Source organism: Chlorocebus sabaeus, chromosome 5 (genome assembly GCF_047675955.1).
Source record: "Chlorocebus sabaeus isolate Y175 chromosome 5, mChlSab1.0.hap1, whole genome shotgun sequence".
In the NCBI taxonomy this organism is placed as follows: Eukaryota; Metazoa; Chordata; class Mammalia; order Primates; family Cercopithecidae; genus Chlorocebus; species Chlorocebus sabaeus.
The window spans coordinates 15196523-15222329 of NC_132908.1; the positions used below are offsets into that span (position 1 = coordinate 15196523).

Consider the following 25807-nt stretch of genomic DNA (forward strand, 5'->3'; position numbering starts at 1 on the left):
CTGTTACTAGCTTTGTGGTTCTGGGCAAGATGCCTCACTTCTCCTCCTGGCCTCAGTTTACTTTTCTGCCAAATGGGGTAGAATCTCACATGTCATTAAGGCAACTGGGTAGAGAAAAGAAGAAAGAGGCCAGGCGCAGTGGCTCCCATGTTTGTAGTCGTAGCACTTTGGGAGACCGTGGCAGGTGGATCACTTGGTTGGGAGTTTGAGACCAGCCTGACCAACATGGTGAAACCCCATCTCTACTAAAAGTACAAAAATTAGCTGGGTGTGGTGGCATGCGCCTGTAATCCCAGCTACACAGGAGGCTAAGGCAGGAGAATCACTTGAACCCAGGAGGCGGAGGTTGCAGTGAGTTGAGGTTGCACCCCTGCATTCTAGCCTGGGAGACAGAGTGAGAGTCCGTCTCAAAAAAAACAGAAAAGAAAAGAAAAGAAAGAAAGAAGAATGCTGTCCAAGCAGGCAGTTGATGCTGTTTGCCATGACCCGTGACTGTTCCTCCTTGAGTCAGTCTCACTTTTTCTGTCTTAGCATCTGGCCTCCTGCATGTTCTTGCTGCTTGAATGTTCTGTCCAGCATGCCCAGCTGACCGTGTACGTCTGTTTAGCCAAAGAAGCCCCATTCGAGGGTGATTTTGGCTGTACTGGATTTTATACTCTGCCCTCTATGTAAGGCATGCCCCACTGCGCCTCCTCTGTCATTCTTTGGGAATCAGGCCAGGGCCACCGCTGCACATACCTTAACTTATCAGATTTGAGACGCCATTAGTTGCACGATGCGTTATTATTCTACGTAACAGTAAGAAAGAAAAGCAGCTGCAAATTAAACAAGGGCATAAGACGTGTCCTGAGCCTGGACGAGCTGAAACATGAAATTGCAGGTGACGTGGGGCCAGTGGATTGCTGCTGTGGGGCTAGTAGAACAGCTGTTTTTGTTCCTGTTGCCTGTTTCGGGGTAAGTTTACTACGATAAGCCGTGAGGGGGCCAATCTGGTGCATTGGATTCCCCATAGACCCATTGGCCTTACAGGGAAAAACCCCAGACCCGGGTTCAGTTCCTCATTCTGTTCCGGGGATGCCCAGGATACAGACCTTTAGTCAGACCCAGATGGTGGGTGGGAATCTGGGACATCCATGGTGCCAGCCACTAGGATATCAGCAGAGGATGTCATGACTCTGGTGGGAGGCTGTTTGGGTGGTCCAGGTGATGGGAGAAATTGTCTTGTGGGAGGCAGATAGATAGAACTTGGGCCTCTGTGGCTGAGCATTGTAAGGAAATGGCCCATGTCCATGACCCAGTTGAAGGTCTTTGGCAGGCGGAGGTGGCGTCCCTGTTTATTACAGTTCTTCATGGAGACAGAACTAGTAGGACTGATGGATGGATGGACCCATAGATGATAGATAGATAGATAGATGATAGATGATGATAGATGATAGGTAGATGATAGACGGATAGGTGGTGGATGTGTACATGATAGGTGGATGGATAGATGATAGATAGATGGATGATAGGTGTATGATTGATCGATGATGGATGGATGGATGGATGGTTGGATCAAGAGTGAGAGGGAATCTACTAGGGAAACTGAATCTTGTGATTATGGAGGCTGAGAAGTCCCACACTAGGTCATCTGCAAGCTGGAGAACCCAGGAAGCTGGTAGCATGGCTCAGGCCAAGTCTGAAGGTCTCAGACCCAGGGAAGTTGATGATGGAATTCTCAGTCCATGATCAAAGGCCTGAGAACCTGGAGTCCCTGGGGTAAGTCCCAGAGGCCAGAGGCCAGACATCCTGGAGTTGCGATGTCCAAGGGCGGGAGAGGATGACATCCCGGCTGCAGAAGAGAGAGCGCCTGCATTTGCCATTACTCTGACTTTTTGTTGTGCCTGGACCCTCTGCTGATTGGGTGGTGCCACCCACATGGGGCGAGGATGGATCCTCCTTAGTCAGCCCACTGATTCAAATGCCAGTCTCCTCTAGAAACATCCTCACAGACACACCCAGAAATAACACTTTACCAACCATCTGGGTAGCCCTTAACCCAGTCAACGTGACCCCTAACATCACCCATCACATCTGGATCCCTTCGGCCTCACCTGCAGGATCCCCCGTGCTAAGCAGGCCACATTTGTAGTGTGGGCTTCAGCATTCCTCGTCATCCACGCCTCTGCTGATCTCCTGGCTCGGCTTCCTCTCATGGAAGGATGCCCACCTTTGTGTCCCCGGGAGCTTGCCAGGAGAGCACATTCCTGGAAATACCGTGAGAGAGGCCAATATCACAGCCTCTGGAGGAGGACAGAGTTTGAATCAAGAAGTTCCTCCACTGGGCTGGCCCTTAATCCATTGAGCAGATGAAACTGACTGCTGCTTTTGTGCTTAGTGATGTTTAGTCCCTGAGGGTTCAGAGAGTGGAACACAAGAGACACACTCTAGTTGGGCGCCATCAACGTTCTATATGGGAGATAGGACGTTGGTTGTGAAACATGCGTTGACAAGATCTTTGGAGAGTGATAGTGCTGGGGTGAGATAAAAATGAGGAAGTGAGGGTGAGAGTAACCGAGGAAGCTTTTTTTTTGTTGTTATTGTTGTTTTTGTTTGTTTGTTTTGGAGATGGAGTCTCTCTCTGTTACCCAGGCTGGAGTGCAGTAGTGTGATTACGGCTTACTGTAACCTCTGCCTCTCGGGTTCAAGCAGTTCTCCTGTCCCGGCCTCCCAAAGTGCTGGGATTACAGGTGCATGCCACCACGCCTGACTAGTTTTTGTATTTTTAGTAGAGATGGGGTTTCACCATGTTGGCCAAGCTGGTCTCGAACTTCTGACCTCAAGTGATCCTCCTGCCTTGGCCTCCCAAAGTGCTGGGATTACAGGCATGAAGCTACCATGCCCGGCCTAGGGAGCTATTTTAGATACAGTGGTCAGAGTTCTACCCAGTGCGGCCATGACTCTTGGTGAGCACGTGCCTGTCCCTCCCTAAGCCTGTCTCTGCCTCTTTCCGAGCATCTGGCATCCTGAGTGTTACTGCTTTTGAAAGTGTTTTTGTTCAACATGCCCAGCTGACCGTGTATGTCTGTTTTGAGAAGGTCACATTTGAGCAGAGACTTGCATCGGAGGGAGTGAGCCTTGTGTGTCTCTGGGGAAGGAAGGGCCTTCCAGGTAGAGGGAACAGCAAGTGCAAAGGGTCTGAGGACGCTCGTGGTGCAACAGGGGCTTGTGTGGCTTGAGTAAAGTGAGTGAGGAGGAGAAAGGGGGGAAATCAAGCAGGAGAAGGATTTGCAGGGGTCTCCTCTGAGAGTCAGGGTGGGATTCCAGGTGCAGTGAGAACACGGGCAGGTTTTCTGCAGGGCAGTGGTGTGACGTGAGTTCTGTTGTATGTCTGTATGTATGTATGTATGTATTTGTTTTAGAGACAGGGTCTTGCTCTGTTGCCCAGGCTTGATTGTAGTGGCGTGATCACAGCTCATTGCAGCCTGGAAATTCCGGGCTCAAGCAATCCTCCCACCTCATCCTTCAGAGTAGCTGGGATTACAGGTGCACACCACCATGCCTGGCTAATTAATTAATTTATGTTTTATATTTTATTTATTTTTTTGAGACGGAGTTTTGCTCTTGTTGCCCAGGCTGGAGTGCAATGGCGCGATCTTGGCTCACTGCAACCTCCGCCTCCCGGGTTCAAGCGATTCTCCTGCCTCAGCCTCCCGAGTAGCTGGGATTACAGGCACGTACCACCATGCCTGGCTAATTTTGTATCTTTAGTAGAGATGGGGTTTCTCCATGTTGGTCAGGCTGGTCTCAAACTCCCGACCTCAGGTGATCCACCTGCCTCGGCCTCCCAAAGTGCTGGGATTACAGGTGTGAGCCACTGCGCCTGGCGGTTTTAAATTTTTTTTATAGAGACAGGTCTTACTATGTTGCTCAGGCTGGTCTCCAACTCCTGGCTTTAAGCAGTCCTCCTGCCTCAGCCTCCCAAGTAGGTGGGATTATAGGTGTGAGCCACCACCCCCAGCTGAGTTCTGGTTTATGACAACCCAGGCTGCCCTGAGGAAGGTGGATATTAGGGACAAGAGTGAAGGCAGGGAGACCAGGATGGGGACCTCAAGGGCTGTCCATGAAGTCCCTTCATGCCTCACTGGGAGCCTCTGTTTATTTATTTTTTGAGGCAGGGAGTCACTCTTTCGTCCATGCTGGAGTACAGTGGCGCAATCTCGGCTCACTGCAACCTACATCTCCTAGGCTGGAGTGATCCTCCCACCTCAGCCTCCCAGGTAGCTGGGACTACAGGCATGCGCCACCACACCTGGCTGTTTTTTTCTGTAGAGATGATGTCTCGCCATGTTGCCCAGGCTGTGCTCAAGCAGTCCACTTACCTTGGCCTCCCAAAGTGCTGGGATTACAGGTGTGAGCCACGGTGCCTGACCGGAGCCTCCATTTTTTACCCAGAGCATTTTCTGAGAATTCAGTGAGATACATGTCATGATAAGCTGTGCCCTAGTCCTGAGTAAATGCTGGGCAGGTTTTAGTTGTACAAGTTGTGTTTATTCATCTGTACGCTTCCATCTTGCCGGGGAGAATGTGGTGAGAACTGGGTCTATCGGCTTGAAAGCGGGCCACCTGAGAGGGGTCTGCCTCTGTGAGTACCTTGGTGTTTAGGTATGCTCAGCATGGGGCCAGGGGGTCATTTCCTTGGGACATTGGTAGACGGATTGCTTGCTTTATTCCCAGAGGCGTAAGCCAGATCTGGCACCTGTAACCCCTGTGAACCTGGAGAGAGTGATAAGGAAAACCCTGTCCTAGGCTGGAATTTCCTGGTGTGGCCCCTTACACCCAGATCCCTTTAGTTAACCAGAGAAAGGAATGCAGCCTGTGCAGCTCAGGGCTGCTGGGTGTCCTAGGCTCGGGGATCAGGTGAGGGACGCCTGGGCTGAGGGGTCTGCGTGACTTTCTGGATCCCTTTACCGCCTCTCTCCACCCCTGAGTGACTCCCTCTCAAAAGTCCGGTATGGCTGGGCATCGTGGCTCATGCCTATAATTGCAGCGCTTTGGGAGGCTGAGCCAGGAAGATCACCTGAGTTCATGAGTTCGAGACTGGCCTGGCCAACATGGTGAATCCCTGTCTCTACTAAAAATACAAAAATGAGCCAGGTGTGGTGGCGTTCGGCAGCTACTTGGGGGCTGAGGCACGAGAATTGCTTGAACCTGGGAAGTGGAGTTTGCAGTGAGCCAAGATTGCACCACTGCACTCCAGCCTCGGTGGCAGAATGAGATTCCATCTAAAAAAAAAAAAAAAGAAAAGAAAGGCAGGTGTGAGTGATCTCCCTGCTCTACCTGTGGGTTTAAAAACCCAGTGCTTCATTGGTTTGTGTGTAGTGGTTTTATGTTCTCTTTTGTGCATGGCCTCTCAGAGCTTAGGGCCCTTTTGGACTATGGTTTCTGCTGGCATGAATGTGAAATGTTTCTGTGAATCTGGAAGAGTTTGGCAGTTTTTTTTTTTAAGTTAGACATAGTGACCATACCACCAGTCACTCCCTTCCCAGGCATCCACCCAAGAGAGCTGAGAACATATGTTCATAAAAGACTGGTACAGGAACGTTCTTAGCTACTTTGTGATAACCCAAACTGGAGGTAAGCCAGACAAATATTAGCAAGTGAACACACAGATGTACTAGTTATGTGCATCTGCATGACTGAATACTAACTGATGTACAAGAATGAACTATTGGCCGGGCACAGTGGCTCATGCCCATAATCTCAGTACTTTGGGAGGCCGAGGCAGGCGGATTACTTGAGGTGAGGAGTTCGAGACCAGCTTGACTAACATGGTGAAACCCCGTCTCTACTAAAAATATGAAAATGAGCCAGGTGTGGTGGTGCACGCCTGTAATCCCAGCTACTCGGGAGGCTGAGGCAGGAGAATTGCTTGAACCCGGGAGGCAGAGGTTGCAGTGAGTTGACATCGCACCATTGCACTCCAGTCTGTGTGATAGAGCAAGACTTCATCTCAAAAAAAAAAAAAAAAAAAAATCCCTGTAAGATAAAGACTAGTTTTTTGGTGACAGCTTTATTGAGATATTCATATACCACACGATTCATGTATGCAGAACATACAATTTATTGATTTTTAGTGTGTTCACAGAGTTGTGCAGTCATCATCACAGTCAATTTTATTTACTTGCTTTTTAAGACAGAATCTTGCTCTAGTGCTGAGGCTGGAGTGCAGTGGCGCGACCTCAGCTCATTGCAACCTCCTCCTCCTCCTGGGTTCAAGCGATTCTTCTTCCTAGCCTCCTAAGTAGCTGGGATTACAAACACCCACCACCATGCCCGGCTAATTTTTTGTATTTTTAGTAGAGATGAGGTTTTGCCATGTTAGTCAGGCTGTTCTCATACTCTTGACCTCAAGTGATCCACCCCGCTCAGCCTCTCAAAGTGCTGGGATTACAGGCATGAACCACTGCACCTAGTGAAGAAAAAATTTTTTTTAGAAACAGGGTCTTGCTATGTTGCCCTGGCTGGTCTCTTTCTCTCTCTCTCTTTTTTTTTTTTTTTTTTTTGCATTGAACTGTATATCTATATATGCCTGTCACTTTGCCTGTCTTGATTATTATTCTTTTTTTTTTTTTTTTTGAGATGGAGTCTCACTCTTTTTGCCCAGGCTGGAGTGCAGTGGTGCAGTCTCAGCTCACCACAGCCTGTGCCTCCTGGGTTCAAGCGATTCTCCTGCCTCAGCCTCCCAAGTAGCTGGGATTACAGGTATGCGCCACCATGCCTGGCTAATTTTGTATTTTTAGTAGAGACAGGATTTCTCCATGTTGGTCAGGCTGGTCTTGAACTCCTGACCTTAGGTGATCCACCCACCTCGGCCTCCCAAAGTGCTGGGATTACAGGCATGAACCACTGTGCCTGGCCTATTGTTGTTGTTTGTTTTTGAGACAATGGTGCGATCTGGGCTCACTGCAACCTCCACCTCCCAAGTTCAAGTAATTCTCCTGCCTCAGCCTCCCAAGTAGCTGGGATTACAGGCACCTGCCACCACACCCAGCTAATTTTTGTATTTTTAGTAGAGATGGGGTTTCACTATGTTGGTCAGGCTGGTCTCACTTGAACTCCTGACCCAAAGTGATCTACCCGCCTTGGCCTCCCAAAGTGCTGGGATTACAGGTGTGAACCACCATGCCTGGCCATGATTGTTGTTTTGTATTGTTTTGAAATCAGGAACTGTGAATCCTCCAACTTGGTTCTTATTTTTCATGATCGCTTTGACTGTTGTGGATCCTTGAGTTTCCATGTGAATTTTAGAGTTAGCTCATTAATTTCTACCTGGAAGCCAGCTGGGCTTTTGATAGGGATTACCTTGACTCTAGATCAGTTTGGAGCCATCAGTTTTCTCAGTCTTTCACTTATTCAACTCGTTTAATCTTACCTACCTTGGAGGGAGGTCCTGCTTTTATCCTTATTTCACAGAGGAGGAAACTGAGGCCCAGAGAGTTTAAGGACCTTGCCTGAAGCCACGCAGCTGGCCAGTGGCCAAGCCAGACCTTGAGCCGGTGGCTCTAGAGTCCGTGTTTGTAACCGCTGTGCTGAGCTGCCCTCTCCCTGGGCTTGTCGTCTTTGACTCTGCCTTCCCTGAAGGGTGACTTTCCCTGGCCATGTCCCTCCGGTGGGGGTGCTGCGTCACTGGCAGACGCCACAACGGCTTCACCTCCTTGTGTTCCAGGCAGCCAGTGAAGGTCGTGTACTCCTCCAAGGATCCTGCCCAGCCGAAAGACAGTTCCAAGGTGGATGCGAATGAGGAGGTGGAGGCTTTGATTGTCAAGTCCCCACAGAAGGAGTGGAACCCCTCCCTGTTTAAGGTGTTATACAAGACCTTTGGGCCCTACTTCCTCATGAGCTTCTTCTTTAAGGCCATCCACGACCTGATGATGTTTTCCGGGCCGGAGATCTTAAAGTAAGACCCCTTTCCTCCCAGGTGGGCTCCGTTTTCCCTCCTTGGGTTTGGTCTTTCATTTGCATCAGTCATAACCCCAGGGTCATGCTGTGTCCTGAAGTGGGCTCATAACCAGATGTCTCCATTTTTACCTTAGCTTTTTTGAAAAAAATAGAGACAGGGTCTTGCTTTTTAATGTTGGTCAGGCTGGTCTCAAGCTTCTGACTTCAAGCAATCATCCTGCCTCGGCCTCCCAAAGTGCTGGGATTGCAGATGTGAGCCACTGTCACTGCCTAGCTTTGCTTTACGCCTTACTTAATTACCATATTAGTGAAGACCACTTTGTTTGCAAGTAACAGAAACCCACTAGGCTCCCCTGAAACCCAAATGGGGAGGGTATGGCATTGTCTTGGGAAACCAAGAGCAAGGAAACGCCAGCAGATCTCATGAAAAAATGCAGCCAGGGTTGGGCACAGTGGCTCATGCCTGTAATCCCAGCACTTTGGGAGGCTGAGGCGGGCAGATCACCTGAGGTCAGGAGGTCAAGACCAGCCTGGCCAACATGGCAAAACCGTCTGCTAAAAATACAAAAATTAGGTGGGCGTGGTGGCACACACCTGTAATCCCAGGTACTCGGAAGGCTGAGGCATAAGAATTGCTTGAACCCAGGAGGCAGAGGCTGCAGCGAGCTAAGATTGCTTCACTGAACTCCAGCCTTGGTGACAGAGCTAGACTTTGTCTCCAAAAAAAAGAGAAAAACAAAACAAAACTGCAACCAGGAACCGGGGAGTCAGAAAGGAGGTTGCCTCTCTCCTCCCTGGCTCTGTGCTGCTCTGTGACTCAGGGGCTACACATTCATTCTTTTTCCCTCCCTACCTCTTTCCCTGGTGTTCCCTATGCAATTCCTTTGGGTGACTTGCTGGTGATGAGAGAGAGCTAGAGTATTTAGTACACAACCCCAAGAGAGAGGCCTCTGTTATGAGCGGTTTGGGCCACCTGCACAGCCAGATCAGCGCTGTGGACTTGTTTTTCCATCTGTGAAACTGAAGTGATAGTGTCTAGCCTGTCTGGCTCAGGAGAACGTTGGAATGCCAACACTGAAGCCCTTTTCCCTGCCCCCACATGTCACAAGTCATTCCAGGCCCTCTCTTTGCTCCTTTGCAGGTTGCTCATCAACTTCGTGAATGACACGAAGGCCCCAGACTGGCAGGGCTACTTCTACACCGCGCTGCTGTTCGTCGCTGCCTGCCTGCAGACCCTGGTGCTGCACCAGTACTTCCACATCTGCTTCGTCAGCGGCATGAGGATCAAGACCGCCGTCATTGGGGCTGTCTATCGGAAGGTAGGGGGCGCTGTGCCATTGGCATGTGGCCCGACTTTGACATCCCCTCCTGCAGCCCTGGGTTACTCTGAGACCAGCGTGGAGATTTCCAGCCCAGCTTCCGGAGCAGTAGGATGAGGGTAGCTTCCATGGCCTTAGGTGGCATGGACACTGGGCATCAGGCATTGTACGTTAGCAAAGCTGATTTCAAGGGTTGGCGTGTAGATGTCCTTGTGTATCAGCTCTGGGTAATTGAGTTTCTTAAGTGGATTGGTGGCCCTCCATGTGGGGAAATCCAATTTGGATCCTCGTTCTGCTATTAACATTCTGTGTTTCGGCTTACTGTCACTCTTGTTTTTCTTTTTTTTCGAGAGCGAGTCTCACTCTGTCCCCCAGACTAGAGTGCAGTGGCATGATATTGGCTCACTGCAACTTCCACCTCCTGAGTTCAAGCAATTCTTCTGCCTCAGCCTCCTAAGTAGCTGAGACTACAGGTGCCTGCCACCATAACCTGCTAATTTTTGTATCTTTAATAGAGACAGGGTTTTGCCACGTTGACCAGGCTGATCTTGAAGCGCTGACCTCAGGTGATCCACCTGCCTCAGCCTCCCAAAGTGCTGGGATTACAGGCATAAGCCACTGCACCCAGCCTGTTGTCACTCTTAATTTGAACTGAGCAGGTGGCACATTCCTTGCATGATAAGAGTATGTAGCAGGCATTTGTGTACATCCAGTTTCAAAGGAACCAAATTATCTTCTTGATCCCTATACATTTTTTTTTTTTTTGGTCTCGAGGTCAAGGAAACTGCTTGGCCCTTTGGTTAGGAAGAGACAGTCTTGCAGGTGCTTGATGAACTAGAAGGGTGATTCTCAGGTCTGTCTGTGAATTAGACTCACCTGGGGAGCTTAAACTGCTACAGGCCAGGCATCGTGACTCATGCCTATAATCCCAGCAGTTTGGGAGACCAAGATGGGAGAATCACTGGAGGCTGGAAGTTCAATACCAGCCTGGTCAATATAATAAGACCCCACTCTGCAGGAAATAAAAAAAAAATTAGCCAAGTATGGTGGTGCGCACCTGTAGTCCCAGCTACTCACGAGGTTGAGTTAAAAGAATCGCTTGAGCCCAGGAGTTGGAGGCTGCAGTGAGTCCTGATGGTAGCCCTCCATTCCATCCTGTGTGACATAATGAGACCCTGTCTCAAAAAAGCTTCCTGACACCTAGGTTGTACCAGACCAGTGAAATTGAGATTGCTGAGGTTGCACCCAGGTGTCAGTGTTTTTATTTTTTGTTTATTTTTATTTTTTGAGACAGGGTCTCGCTCTGTCCCCCGGGCTGGAGTGCAGTGGCACGATCTTGACTCACTGCAGCCTCCACCTCCTGGGCTCAAGCGATCCTGCAAACTCAGTCCCCCATGTAGCTGGGACCAGAGTCGTGCATCACCACACCTGCTAATGTCTTAGTGTTTTTAAAACTCACCAGACGATAGTGTACAACCATGTTTGAGGGCCAGGGAGATTTCCCCCCGGCCCCCAGGGCATGTTTGGCGATATCTGGGGGCATTTTTGGTTGTTCCAACTGGGGGTGAGGGCATGTAGTGGGCGGAGGCCAGGGATGCTGCTAAACCTCCTACAGTGTACAAGATAGACAGACCCCCAAAGAATTATCCTGCCCCAGATGTCAAGAATGCCAAGACTGAGAGACCCTGGCCCAGACCCTCGGTCCTTCAGTGGGATCTGGCACCAGCAGCATTGGCGCAGCCTGGAAGCATGGTAGAAATGAAGAATCCCAGGCCACATCGCAGACCTGCAGGATCTGAAACAACTCCCCCTACCCCCTACCACTCCCCCTCAAAAAAACCCGAGTGCATGTGTGCACATTAAAGCATGTGAAGACCTGGGTTCGAGGACGCCTAGGGTCCCTTGCCAGTTGATGAGTTCGAGGTTGGGAGGCAGCACCGTGGATAAGAATGTGGGCTTTGAGATGACGAAGGCATCCTGGGCAGGCAGGCAGGTCAGGAGGGGAGGAGCAGAGATCTCTGCGGCATTTCCGCCCCTGAAAGTCTCCTTCCTCTCCGTGGGCCTAGAGGGAGAGTCAGGCCTCTTCACCCGCCGCACTCACCCACCTTCCCTCTCCTTTGTCCCACAGGCCCTGGTGATCACCAATGCAGCCAGAAAATCCTCCACGGTTGGGGAGATCGTCAACCTCATGTCTGTGGATGCCCAGAGGTTCATGGACTTGGCCACATACATCAACATGATCTGGTCAGCCCCCCTGCAAGTCATCCTTGCTCTCTACCTCCTGTGGCAGGTGTGTGTGTGACGCCGTTCCCCTTTGCATGCAGGGAGGGACTCGTACGTGTGGGCAGCGGGCTGAGGGAGTGGGTGTTGGTGGTAATGGCACGTATAGCTCCCTGGCAGTTCCGGCTTCGTTCATATCTTATTTCCCAGCCTGTTAACCAATTCCTCCGTATTTTGTTCCTTTCCTAAATTGTCAGGTTGATGTTCTCCTTGGTGGCCTGGCGTTTTCATTTTCTCTTTCCTTGACAGTGTCAGTAATTAACTCCCCTACAATGGACACATATTTCTCCCGTTCAATCCTCCCAAACGCTAACCAGACTCACTTATTCACTAGTCCCTAATTATGGTGTCGAAATTCTCTCAATTGCAAGGGATAGACATCTATCTTAAAGTAGCCTAAGTAAATAAAGGGAACTTTGGGGCTGCATGTATCTCAGAAATCTGGGGACTAGCTTCAGGTGTGGATTGATTCCGGAGATCAGGCAATGTTGTCAGTACTCAGTTTCACTCACTCTTTCATCATTTCCTAGCCCTCTTGTCCTCTGAGTTGACATCATTCTCAGTAGTACTTCCCCACATGGCTCCATAGCTTTGGGGTGATAACATCCTGACAGATAAAGGTGACAGAGAAAAGACAAGGCAGCATTTGTCTGCACAGTCAGAGTCAGTCTCAGAGAGCACTCTGATTGGCCTGGCTTGGTCCTGTTCACACCCCTGAACCAAATCACTGTGGCCCAGGAGGCAGAGTTCTCTGATTGGCCAGACTGGGTCACATGTCCTCTCCCATGGCAGAAGAGATGTGATTGACAGCCCTTCCATGTGAGGAGGGAGAGTTCCCAAAATAAAATGATGATGAGCAAAGAGGCTCATAGCACAACACATGCCTTGTGCTTTGCCACTTCTGGGTCTTTGTCACCTGCCTTTCCTTCCTTCCTAATTGATGAAAGCCTGCTCATCCCCCCAGGCTGTAGCAGACACTACTTCCATTGATTTCCCCTCCCCTCTGAATTAGATGGACTTTCTCGTTTTTTTGAATTTTGAATCCCAGTAACTTTAGTATAGGAACTCATCTAATAATACTTTCTGGAGTAGTTTTTTTTTTTTTTTTTTTGATACGGAGTCACGCTCTGTTGCCTGGGCTGGAGTGTAGTGTGCCATCTCGGTTCACTGCAACCTCTGCCGCCCAGGTTCAAGCAGTTCTCCTGCCTCAGTCTCCCGAGTAGCTGGGACTACAGGCCTACACCACCAAGCCCACTAATTTTTCTTTTTTTTTGTATTTTTAGTAGAGACGGAGTTTCACCATGTTGGCTAGGCTGATCTTGAACTCCTGGCCTCAGCTGATCTACCCTCTCTGGTCTCCCAAAGTGTTGGAATTACAGGTGTGAGCCCCCGTGCCCGGCTCACTTTCTGAAATAGTTTTTTTTTTTTTTTTTCATGCTCAGTGTACTGCCTCCTCTTTGACGGGTAACATCTCAGCTACTTGCAGACACACAGCAGCTGACTTTTGTGTCTTCCGTGGGTACAACCCCAGCAGGACCTGGTGCATAATGGGCACAGCTCAAATTATTACCTGTTATTGAAAGAGAAGGGCTGAACGAAATGGCTCATGCCTGTGATCTGAACACTTTGGGAGGCCGAGGTGGGTGGATCATCTGAGGCCAGGAGACCAGCCTAGCCAACATGGCAAAACCCTGTCTCTATTAAAAATATAAACGTTAGCTGGGCATGGTGGTACATGCCTATAATCTCAGCTACTTGGGTGGCCGAGGCAGGAGAATGGCCTGAACCCTGGAGGCAGAGGTTGCATTGAGGTGAGATTGTGCCACTGCACTCCAGCTTGGGCAACAGAGCGAGATTCTGTCTCAAAAAAAAAAAAAAAGAGAAAAAGGAAGAGGAAAAAATTACTGGTTTATTTGTCTGTAGTTTTCTTTTTTTATACATCTGTAGAGCAGAAGGTAAGGAAAGTGTTTCTAATAATAATACTCAGAAAAAAGCACCAGAATTTAATTATCTAATAGGCTGAGCACAGATATAGGTGGAGTGTGCCTGTAATCCCAGCACTTTGGGAGGCTGAGGTGGAAGGATTGCTTGAAGTCAGGAGTTTGAGACCAGCCTGGGTAACATAGTAAGACCCTATCTCTACCAAAAAAAAAAAAAAAAAAATTAGCTGGGTGCGGTGGTGCCTACCTGTGGTCCCAGCTACCCTGGAGGCTGAGGCAGGAGGATTGCTTGAGCCTAGGAGTTCAGAGGCTGCAGTGAGCTCGGATCACACCACTGCACTCCTACCTGGGTGACAAGACAAGACCCTGTCTCTAGAAGAAAAAATAAAAATCGAAATAAATGTCTTTTCAAGCAGATGTCTTGGGGAATCTACTTTCGCAAAAGTGCTACTATGGGAAAAATATTTTTGGAATATTTCTTTTAGAATTGGCTTCAGGATTGGTTTATGAACCATTAAGAAAACTGTCTAACATCACATCTTGTTTTAGATGGTAGTTGCTTGAGCTCAGCACTGTTGACACTTGGGACTAGACAGTTCTTTGTTGTGGGGGCTGTCTTGTTTTTTTGTTACTTTGTTTTTTCTTTTAAGGAACAGAGTCTTGCTCTGTTGCCCATGTTGGAGTGCAGTGGCATCATCTCGGCTCACTGCAACCTCCTGCTCCCAGGTTCAAGCAATCCTCATGCCTCCCCCTTCCCAGTAGCTGGGATTACAGGCAAGCGCTACCACAGTTAATTTTTCTATTTTTAGTAGATATGGAGTTTCACCATGTTGGACAGCCTGGCCTTGAACTGCTGACCTCAAGTGATCTGCCCACCTCAGCCTCTCAAAGTACTGAGATTACAGGTGTGAGCTCACCAAAGCCTTAAATTCTTGGTCTCATGCAGTTTTCCCACTTTGTTCTCTCATCTAGCTGGGTACCACAGGTTCACACCACCATGCCTGGCTAAGTTATTTATTTATTTTTTAGAAATGGGGTCTCGCTATGTTGCCCAGGCTGGTCTCGAACTTCTCCCCTCAAGCTGTCTTCCCACTTTGTCCTCCCAAAGTGATGGGATTACAGGTGTGAGTCTCTGCACCTGGCTATAAGTTAATACAGCAAAATTCGCAAAGAATTAAGGAACACATGGGGCAGTGTTCAAGGGAAGCCAGGTACAGGTTTCTGGGAGTCCCCAGCAGAGTCACACAGGTGCACTAATTCTCCGGCCACCATTACGATGATGCGTGTGAAATGTTACCAACCAGGGAAGTTTGGTAGGAGCCCAGTGCTTGGGGTTTTTTAGGGGCAGGTCACATAAGCACCCTTTGCTTGGCACATACCAAAAGTCTAGACTCCCAGAGGGAAAGCAGTGTTCAGCATAAACCATATTGTTTGTACAAACAGGTGAGGCACATTGAGCCACTCTTATCAATTCTGTTAATGGTGGAAGCCCTGCAAGTATGCAGACACTAACCAAGGGCTAAACTCGTAAGTAGCCTTCAAGCAGGATAAGCAGTCATGTGGTCATGTTCACACTTTTCTACTTACTACCTTATTACCTTTCTAAAAATCTAAGCTGGGCGTGGTGGCTCGCACCTGTAATCCCAGCTACTTGGGAGGCAGAGCTGGGAAGATTGCTTGAGCCCATGAGTTCGAGACCAGCTTGGGCAACATAGTGAGACCTTGTCTATACAAAAAAATCAAAAAAATAGCTGGGCTTGGTGGTGTGACTGTAGTCACAGCTACTTGGGAGGCTGAGTTGGGAGGATCACTTGAGCCCAGGATATCGAGACCAGTTTGAGTAACATAGTGAGACCTTGTCCCTACAAAAAAACAAACAAAAAAATTAGCTGGGCATGGTGGTGTGACTGTAGTCACAGCTACTTGGGAGGCTGAATTGGGAGGATTGCTGGAGCCCAGGAGTTGGAGACCAACCTGGGCAATGTAGCAAGACCTAATGCTTACCTGTAGTGTCAGCTACTTTCTAGACCGAAGTAGGAGGATCACTGATGCAAACAGCCACTGTACTGCAGCCTGGGCAACATAGCGAAATCTCATCTCCTAAAAAAAAAAAAAAAAAAAAAAAAAAAATTAGATTTCTAAAGTTGTAATTTGCACAACTCATGTGGCCCCAGGCGCTTGGGAGAAAGGAACAGGGACCTGCTTATTCTTCAAGGGATTGGGAGGACCCAGAGAGATGCTCAGGAATGAAACCACAGGCTGTTAACACCCTATTGTGGGGTAAAAGTAACACACCTTGCCCTGAACTTGGTCAGCAGCATCCACGTGGGATTGATCTACCGGGGAAGCTGTTAAGGGCCCTATTTTCTCCTGTCTGGTGAGTGATTAAGAGTCTCCTTTCCTTCCTTAGAACCTGGGCCCTCCCATCCTGGCTGGAGTGGCCGTGATGGTCCTCATGGTGCCCGTCAATGCTGTGATGGCGATGAAGACCAAGACGTATCAGGTAAGGCGTGTGTCTCTGCAGGCCCCCAAGCCAGGCCCTAGACAGGAGCCTCTCCATGCAGATTTTAGTCCAGTTCCTTCTGCTCAGTCCCTGGGGTTCTCAGCCTTGCCTGCCAGTTGGAGTCACCTGGGAAGCCTTAACAAATGCTGATGCCCGGGCCCCATATCTAGGATTCTGATTCACTTATTGTGAGTGGGGTCTGGACATCAAGATGTACAGCTTCCCAGGTTGTTATATTGGGCAGCCAAGATTGAGAGCTCCTGACACATGGTTAGACCTTGTAGGCCGGTGACTGGAATCAGAAGATCTGGGAGCCTCCGAGAGTCCTGGTTTCCCATCGTCTTGTTTATTATGTGTGTGTATGACTCAGCTTTCAAGAGTTGAGTGCACATTACCCCATACTTGTTTCCCCCTTATTAGCGCTTACCTTGTACCAGACATGGTGTTAATGTCTTTATTTAAATTAAAATAAGTGATTAATTTTTAAGATGGGGCCTTGCGCTGTTGCCCAGGCTGGTCTCAAACTCCCGGGCTTAAGTGATCCTGTTGCCTCAGCTTCTCAAAGTGTTGGGGATTACAGGTGTGAACCACTATGCCCGGCTTTCAGGTTTTTATTTTTGGAAATATTTTGTATTTTAAAATGTTTAAATACACAAGTAATAGAGTATGGTTTCTTATTATAGAAAAGTTCAAGCCGGGCTCACCCCTATAATTTCAACAGTTTGGGAGGCCAAGGTGGGTGGATCGCCTGAGCTTAGAAATTTAAGACTAGCCTGGGAGACATGGTGAAACCCCGTCTCTACCACAAATAGATAAGTTAGCTTTGTGTGGTGATGCATGCCTGTAGTCCCACCTACTTGGGAGGCTGAAGCATAAGGATCACCTGAGCCCAGGAGGTTGAGGCTATAGTGAGCCATAATTGTGCCACTGCACTCCAGCCTGGGCAACAGAGTGAGACCCAGTCTCCAAAAAAAAAAAAAAAAAAAAAGTTTAAATCATACAAAGTACTTAAAAGGGGATACCCCCTTCCCTACTCTCTCAACCATTCAAATATATAGAAGCAACTCCTTCTGGAACTTTCTGTGTATGTATATGCAGACCTGATTAATGGTATAGTTAGGTTTGCTTTTTATATATGTGGGTTTTTTTTGTTTATTGAGACGGAATCTCACTTTGTTGCCCAGGCTGGAGTGCAATGGTGCAATCTTGGCTCAGTGCAACCTCTGCCTCCGGGTTTCAAGCAATTCTCCTGCCTCAGCCTCCCGAGCAGCTGGGATTACAGGTGCCCACCACCACACCCAGCTAATTTTTGTGTTTTTAGTAGAGACGAGGCTTCACCACATTGGCCAGGCTGGTCTTGAACTCCTGACCTCAGGTGATCCACCTGCCTTGGCCTCCCAAAGTGCTGGGATTACAGGCATGAGCCACCATGCCTGGCCATTATATATGTTTGTCTGTGTGTGTGTGTGTATGTGTGATATTACCATATCTGTTTTTACCTAAATGGGCCTACATGGCAGCATGATTTTTGTCTTTTAGTGGCCTGCTTTGGGGGCCTCTCTGTGCTATGCTGTATAGCTTCAATTCATTCTCCCAACCTGGTGCCTTTTGGTCCATAACAGAGATGGTGCGGTTTATTTCTCTGCTCTTCTGTTGATGGTTATTGATGGTGTGCTGTGGAATTTCAAATGGGAGCACTTGGCTGCACTGATGGTACCACAAGGAGATGAGTTTCAGGACATGGGCCCGTTGGAAGGAGAGGCCTCACGGGTTAGGGTTGGGTGGGATTGGTGAGGCAGGGCCTTTAGGGTCGAGTCACCCTTCAGTCTCTGATGTGTAGGATTCCCTGAGTGACCCGACACTGAACCCACTTCAGTCCCTGTCCTTGAGATCATGTAGCTTAAATTGTTCCCATCTGTGACCCAGGGATGACTGTAGCACTCAATGATAGAGTTCTTGTGAATGTTAAGTGTCTGAATACATGTAAAGTGCTAGAAAAGTTGCTGGTATACACACAATGCTGGTGGTATTAAAAATATTTAACAACTGCACTGCACAAGTATCCACTGTTTGGAACCAGTGCTAGCCAGTACAGAAACATTTCACTATTTTAACAGCCATGGGCCAGGCACAGGGGTTCATGTCTGTAATCCTAGCTCTTTGGGAGGCTGAGGCAGGAGGATGGCTTGTGGCTAGGAGTGCAACACTGGCCTGGGCAACATAGCAAGATGCCGTCTCTGCAAAAAAATACGAAAATGAGCTAGGCGTGGTGGCATGTGCCTGTGGTCTCAGCTACTAAGGAGGCTGAAGTGGGAAGATTGCTTGAGCCCAGGAATTCAAGGCTGCAGTGAGCTATGATCGTGCCACTGCACTCCAGCCTGGATGCCAGAGTGAGATGCTGTTCCCAAAAAAAGAAAACTGGGCGGACAAGAAATAAAACAGGTTGGGTGTGGTGGTTCATATCTGTAATCCCAGCACTCTGGGAGGCTGAGGTCGGTGGATCACTTGAAGTCAGGAGTTCGAGACCAGTCTGGCCAACATGGTGAAGCCCCGTCTCTACTAAAAATAGAAAAATTAGCCAAGTGTGGTGGCAGGCATTTATAGTCCCAGCTACTCAGGAGGCTAAGGTAGGAGAATCTCTTTAACCCGGGAGGCAGAGGTTGCAGTGAGCCCAGATCATGCTACTGTACTCCAGCCTGGGCGACAGAGCGAGACTGTCTCACAAAAAAAAAAAGAAAAAATAAGAAAACACAGAAGAAAACCACCACCACCATGTTTCCTGTGTTTGGGTCAGCAGAATAGGGACTGAATCCCTTCTTTTCTGGACACTTGAAGGGTTTTTCTTGCCTCTATTTCTGGATTCTAAATTGAGTGTGTTTCTCCAATGTCTAACCTAACATGATTTGAAGGGTTTTTTTTCCTTGATAGCGGGGTCCTTTGATGTGGTCTTGGGACTCAAGAGTAGGGCTTATAGGGATTACAGTGTCAGCTCTCCCACCCTCAGGAGGCCTGTTTTTAATAGACGGCCATGTTGAGGCCCAGTGAGGTGGCTCGCACCTGTAATCCCAGCACAGGAGTTTGAGACCAGCCTGGGCAGCGTGCTGAAACCCCATCTCTATTGAAAAGAAAAAATCAATATGGAAAATATTCACATGTCAAAGCATATAATAAAATTTATGAGAAAGAATAGCTGGTGATGTTGAGTGATGGTCTGATCCCAGGGTCACCCCAGGTGTGTTGACCGCCCTTCTCTTCCAAGGTGGCCCACATGAAGAGCAAAGACAATCGGATCAAGCTGATGAATGAAATTCTCAATGGGATCAAGGTGCTAAAGCTTTATGCCTGGGAGCTGGCGTTCAAGGACAAGGTGCTGGCCATCAGGCAGGAGGAGCTGAAGGTGCTGAAGAAGTCTGCCTATCTGGCAGCCGTGGGCACCTTCACTTGGGTCTGCACGCCCTTCCTGGTGAGTGAAGCCACATTTTTCCTAGCCCTCATGATTTGATGTTTTATTTTGTCTGAATACCTGAATATTAAAAGGTCACTGTGTCGCCCAGGTGCAGTGGCTCATGCCTGTAATCCCAGCACTCTGGGAGGCCAAAGCAGGTGGATCACCTGAGGTCAGGAGTTCAAGAACAGCCTGGCCAACATGGTGAAACCCAGTCTCTACTAAAAATACAAAAAAAATTAGCCAGGCGTGGGGGCGCATGCCTGTAGTCACAGCTACTTGGGAGGCTGAGGCGAGAGAATTGCTTCAACCTGGGAGGCGACGGTTGCAGAGGGCCAAGATCACGCCACTGCACTGGTCCAGCCTGAGCGACAGCAAGACCTTGTCTCAAAAACAAAAAACAAACAAAAAAAAAGGTAACTATGTCAGCAAGGCCTTCCCTAAACACTTGCCTTAAACATTTGCCATCTTCTCCATTCTTCTTTATTTTATTCACATTTAGCAGCTTCTTAGCCAACCTGTTTAGGAATTGTTTGTGATCTGTTCACTGTGATATAGGCAGCTTGTGCCAGGATGTAAACCAGTGCCCTCTGCTTGCTGTGTTAAGATAGCCTTGCAAGAAACAAAGTGTGAGCTGAGCCAAATGGCACGGTTGGTGCTATAGTTGATCTACATTATGGTGCTGCCTCCTTATTTTGTCAGCAACTGGTCACAAAGTGTGAATTGTCAGTGTCCCGTGGGCCATGTGTCAAGTGGCATGGTCTAAACACACTCTAAAATTTATTTATTTTGGTCTGGGTGCGGTGGCTCATGCCTGTAGTCCCAGCACTTTGGGAGTCCGAGGTGGGTCACTTGAGGCCAGGAGCTCGAGACCAGCCCTGTCAACCTGGCGAAACCCTGTCTTTGCTTAAAAAAAAAAAAAAAACTAGCTGGTCATGGTGGTGTATGCCTATATTCCCAGCTACTCAGGAGGCCGAGACATGAGAATCCCTTGAACCTGGGCGGCAGAGGTTGCAGTGAGCCAATATTGAGCCATGGCACTCCAGCCTGGGCAACAGAGCAAGACCCTGTCTCAAAAAAAATTTTTTTAAAGTTAAAAAAAAAAATTCCAATAGACTTATTTTATCGTCTGCCTTTCCCCACTCCAGATGGCATTTTTGTCTTTTCTGTTGACTGCTATATCCTCAGTATGTAAAATAGTGCATAGCAGGTGCTGAACAAATATTTGTCATCCATTGTAAAAAAAAAAAAAAGAAAAAAAAATACAGAAAGATGTAAAACGAAAAGTGTATTGTCCTCTCTTCCATCAGTTCCTCTCCTCCAAAGTGACAGTTTCGTGTATGCTTTTAGAAAAAAATGGACAAGCATCTAGGTATTTAAATATTTTGACAGATTTAAATGGAATCATACTGTACATAGTGTTCTCTTTTGTGTAGTTAATAATATACAGTCTTGGTTCATTCATTCTGATCTGCTTCATGTTAGTTTTTTTTGGGGGGCGGGAGTTTTGAACTGGAGTCTCACTCTGTCCCCCAGGCTGGAGTACAGTGGTGCGATCGTAGCTTACTGCAACCTTGAACTTCTGGTCCCAAGCAATCCTCCTGCTTTGGCTTCTGAAGTAGCTGGGACTCCAGGTGCACCGCTGCCATGCCTGGCTTGCTTCATTTGTGTTCATGATGGATGCTTGTCTCACGTGTGGATGTGCCCTGCTGGAATTACCCTTTCTCCCATTCTTTGCAAAAACAGGTTGTTCCCTGTTTTTTTTTTTTTTTTTTTTTTTTTTTTGGTATTATGATCCTTGCTACACTGAAAGTTCTGGCACCTGTCCTGCGGTATGGTAACGGGTCTATCCCTGCCTAACTGACTTTGAAAAGTTTAAAGACAACAGTGCAACCTACCATTTTGCAAAATTGGCTGCAAATCAGGAGACCACACAGAGATGGACTATGGAAATTCCCTTTTAAGCACAGTTAAAAACAGTTAATGGTGAAGGATGACTTCAGATCATGCCCTGTGTTTGTTTTTTCTTTCTGTCTTTTTATTAACAGTGTGATTGTTTTTGTAATGTCGTGCTCACTACAACTATTCCTTCTTGGTCAGGTTGGCAAATTGTATGTTTTTCTGGCAAGTTTCTGTGAAGCGGAGCTAAACATGTTTATGAATATGGAACTTTGCTGTTAAACTACCACCTGCTTCATCTTAGCTGGGTTGCAGGTGGAACGTCTAAGGAAGCTGCAGCCGTTTCAGCATTTGCAAAAGCGTGTTCATGCTGACAGTGAGTTTTCTTAGTCTTGCCTTACATCTGTCAGGGTCTGGAACTGCAGGAGAGATGGTGTTCAAATTCAAGCCTGCATCACAATCACCTGGAGAGCTTGTTACTTTGTTTTATTTATCTATCTATTGAGATGAAGTCCCAGTCTGTCACCCAGGCTTGATTGCTGTGGCACGATCTTGGCTCACTGTAACCTCCACCTCCCGGGTTCAAGCTATTCTTCCATCCCAGCCTCCGAGTAGCTGGGATTACAGACATGCGACACCATGCTCGGCTAATTTTTAAAATATCTTTAGTAGAGATGGTGTTTCACCATGTTGGCCAGGCTGGTCTGGAACTCCTGACCTCAGGCAATCCACCCGCCTTGGCCTCCCAAAGTGCTGGGATTACAGGCGTGAGCCACTTTGCTGGCTCGTTACTATAAAACTCAGCTTTCTGGGCCCCACCCATATTTTCAGTTTTAGCAGGTCTGGGTGGGGCCTGAGTATTTGCATTCCTGACATATCCCTAGGTACTGCTGCTGCTGGTTCAGGTCGACATGTAGAGACACTGGAGTGGATCCTCGCTACCTACAGTGTGATCCTTGGACCAGCAGCCATGGCATCACCTGTTGCTTGTTAGCAGTGCAGAATTTCAGGCCTCAGCCCAGATCCACTGAAACTGAATCTGAGTTGTAACTAGTTCTCTAGGTGCTGTATATGCACACTAAAGTTTGAGAGAGACTGACAGAAAGTAGGAGTAAAGAAACTTTTTCTGTCAATACTTTCGGAATTCCGGGCCATACAGTCTCTGTCACAAATACCAGTCTCTTCTAGCATAGTGCAAAAGCAGCCTTAGATAATACGAAAACTGACGGGTGTGGCTATGTTCCTGTAAAAATATATTTGGAGACACCAATATTTGAATTTTATAGAATTTGCATGTGTCATGTAATAGTCTTTTAATTTTTTTTTTAGCTTTTAAAAAATATGAAATCTGGCTGGGTGCAGGGGCTCATGCCTGTAATCTCAGCACTTTGGGAAACTGAAGCGGGTGGGTTGCTTGAGGCTAGGAGACTGAGACCAGCCTGGCCAACATGGTGAAACCCCATCTGTACTAAAAATACAAAAATTAGCTGGAAGTGGTGGTGCTCACCTGTGGTCACAGCTACTCATGAGGCTGAGGCAAGAGGATTGCTTCAACCCAGGAGGTAGAAGTTACAGTGAGCCAAGATCATGCCACTGCACTCCTGGCTGGGCAACAGAGTGAGACCCTTTGCTTTGCCTGCCACCTCTCCCCTCCCCCCGACCCCCCAAAAAAATTAGCCGGACATGATGAAGCATGCCAGTCATCCCAGCTTCTTGGGAGGCTGAGGCAAGGGAATTGTTTGAACCCGGGAGGCAGAGATCGCAGTGAGCTGAGGTCATGCCACTGCACTCTAAGCCTGGGCAACAGAACAAGACTCTGTCTCAAAAAAAATTAAAAAAAAAAAAAAAGGAAATCAATGCTGAGCTCATGGGCCGCATGTAAACAGGTGTGGGCCAAATGTGGACCTCAGCCATCCTTGGCCAGCCCCTGGCTTAGAGGACTGGAATGTTCTTCTGAGACTCAGGACACTTGCCACGTTCTACTGCCAGCTCACAGTGTGACCCCAAAGCTGGTCATCTCACCTCACTGGCTCTAGGTTTTGTCACATGGAAAATGAAGGGGTTAGATTCCAAGCATGTCAAATACAGGGCCCTGCCCTCACTCCTCATGCCCACAGCAGACACCCACAGTCACTCATGGGGTTCTTTCCCACTGAGTTATGTTCAAGCAGCCCTCCAGGTGACTGGTGCCAGTGGCCTGGAGTTGAGCAAGAAATGGCATCTTGTTGTCCCTCTGTAACTCCGTGTTCCCTAAGATCACTTCCAGCTCCAATGCCCCTGCATTCTGCCTTGTACATTGCATTCCTCTTATATTCCGGTCCCTTGACTTTACTGGGCTGCACTGACAAACTTTTTTTTTTTTTTCCTTTGGAGACAGTCTCGCTATGTCACCCAGGCTGAAGTGCAGTGGTGCCATCTCAGCTTAATGCAACTTCTACCTCCCAGTTCAAGAAATTCTCCTGCCTCAGTCCCCCGACTAGCTAGGATTACAAACACGCACCACCATGCCTTATTAATTTGAATATTTTTAGTAGAGATGGGTTTTTGTCACGTTCGCCAGGCTGGTCTTGAACTCCTGACCTCAAGCGATCCACCTACTTTGTCCTCCCATCATGCTGGGATTATAGGTGTGAGCTGACACGCGTAGCCTCTCCTTTTTGTTTTTTTGAGACGGAGTCTTGCTCTCTGGCCAGGCTGGAGTACAGTGGCATAATCTTGGCTCACTGCAACCTCCGCCTCTTGGGTTCAAGCGATTCTTGTGCCTCAGCCTCCCGAGTAGCTGGGATTACAGGCACCCACTACCATGCCCAGCTAATTTTTGTATTTTTAGTAGAGATGGGGTTTTACCAGGGTTCAAGCAGTTCTCCTGCCTCAGTCTCCGAGTAGCTGGGATTATAGGCGCATACCACCATGCCAAGCCAATTTTTTGTATTTTTAGTAGAGATGGGGTTTCGCCATGTTGGACAGGCTGGTCTCAAACTCCTGGCCTCAAGTGATCCACCCACCTTGGCCTCCCATAGTGCTGGGATTACAGGCGTGAGCCACCTTGTCTGGTCGGTCTTACTTTAAAAAGTAGAAAGTAATGTATTTGCATATGGTGAAACATAATTAAAGCTGCACCAGATGCTATTCATACAGCCGGACTTCTCTGCACTTGGCCACCTCAGCCTGCTGACATTCGCCAACAGGTCATCCTTTGTCCCTGTGTTGTAGGTCCTGGCCTGCACATTGTAGAATGTTTCCCAGCATCTGTGGCCTCTACCTGCCAGATGCTAAGTCGTACCTCTCCCTGTTCTTCCCAGTGGTGACAATGGAATATGGCTCCAGGCATTGCGAAATGTCCCCTTGGGGGACAAAATTCTCACAGTTGAGAATCACAGTCCATAGTGAAAGGCCCAAGCCCTTCCTCCTAACACCGGTCACCTTGCTTCCCTCTCTCCATGTTTCTTGTGTGTTTTTCCAGAGAGAGTCTATGTCTGTATCACTGTAATGATGGATGCATGTCATACATGTAGTTATGGTTACATGATTCTATTTACTTTACTTTTATACAAGTGATAGTAAGAGTCATACAGAAATACATGCCTTTTTTTTTTTTTTTTTTGAGACGGGGTCTCACTCTGCCGCCCAAGCTGGAGTGCAGTGACATGATCTTGGCTCACTGCAACCTCTGCCTCCCAGGCTCAAGTGATCCTCCAACCTCAGCCTCCCAAGCAGCTGGGACTACAAGCATGCACCACCATGCCCAGCTACTTTCTGTAATTTTTGCAGAGACAGGGTCTCACTTTGTTGCCCAGGACGTTTTCAAACTCCTGAGCTCAAGCAATCCGCCTGCCTCTGTCTCCCAACGTGCTGGGATTGTAGGTATGAGTCACTGCGCCTGGCCTTGATGGCATTTGGAAAGGTCTTTCTTAGAGGAAAAGGTCCAAAGCCAGAGGGAGCAGGTGATGAGGTTTGGTCTGTGACTTGTGTCCCACTTAGGAGGGGATGTGTAGTGTTCGCATAGCTTTTTCCTCTGCGCATTGGATTCGTTGGCAAAACCCCCAGTTTCCAGGTTGTCACCAAACTTATATGATCACTTCCTGCCCTGTTCCCCATTAGGAAAGCACAGCAGATGATGCTTAAGAGCAGGACTGGTTTGGCTTCCCTCTCCCCCCGTCCCCTCCCTTACTGTCCTCTCCCTTCCCCTTCCCTCCACACTGTCCCCTCCCTTCCCCTTCCCTCCACACTGTCCCCTCCCTTCCCCTTCGCTTCCCTCCCCTCCCCTCCCCTCCCCTACCGTCCCCTCCCCTCCCCTCCTCTCCCCTCCCCTACCATCCCCTCCCCTCCCGTCCCATCCCCTCCCCTCCCCTCTTTTCTTTTCTCTCTTCTTTTCTTTTTTTTTTTTTTTAGAGACAGGGTGTTGTTTTGCTGCCCAGGCTGGAGTACAGTGGCTTGATCATGGCTCACTGCAACCTCCAACTCCTGAGCTAAAGTGATC

General features: G+C 48.3%; 1 protein-coding gene across 1 annotated transcript in view; it reads left to right on the forward strand.

Annotated features, from left to right (window-relative positions):
• The window catches only part of ABCC1 (ATP binding cassette subfamily C member 1 (ABCC1 blood group)), a 192634-nt gene that overhangs the window by 86022 nt on the left and 80805 nt on the right, over window positions 1-25807 (forward strand). Inside the window, exons 8-12 of the mRNA XM_007986551.3 lie at window positions 7709-7939; window positions 9083-9260; window positions 11389-11550; window positions 15891-15983; window positions 19243-19446. Of these exons, the coding sequence (XP_007984742.3) occupies window positions 7709-7939; window positions 9083-9260; window positions 11389-11550; window positions 15891-15983; window positions 19243-19446 (868 nt within the window). The remainder of the gene's footprint in view (window positions 1-7708; window positions 7940-9082; window positions 9261-11388; window positions 11551-15890; window positions 15984-19242; window positions 19447-25807) is intronic.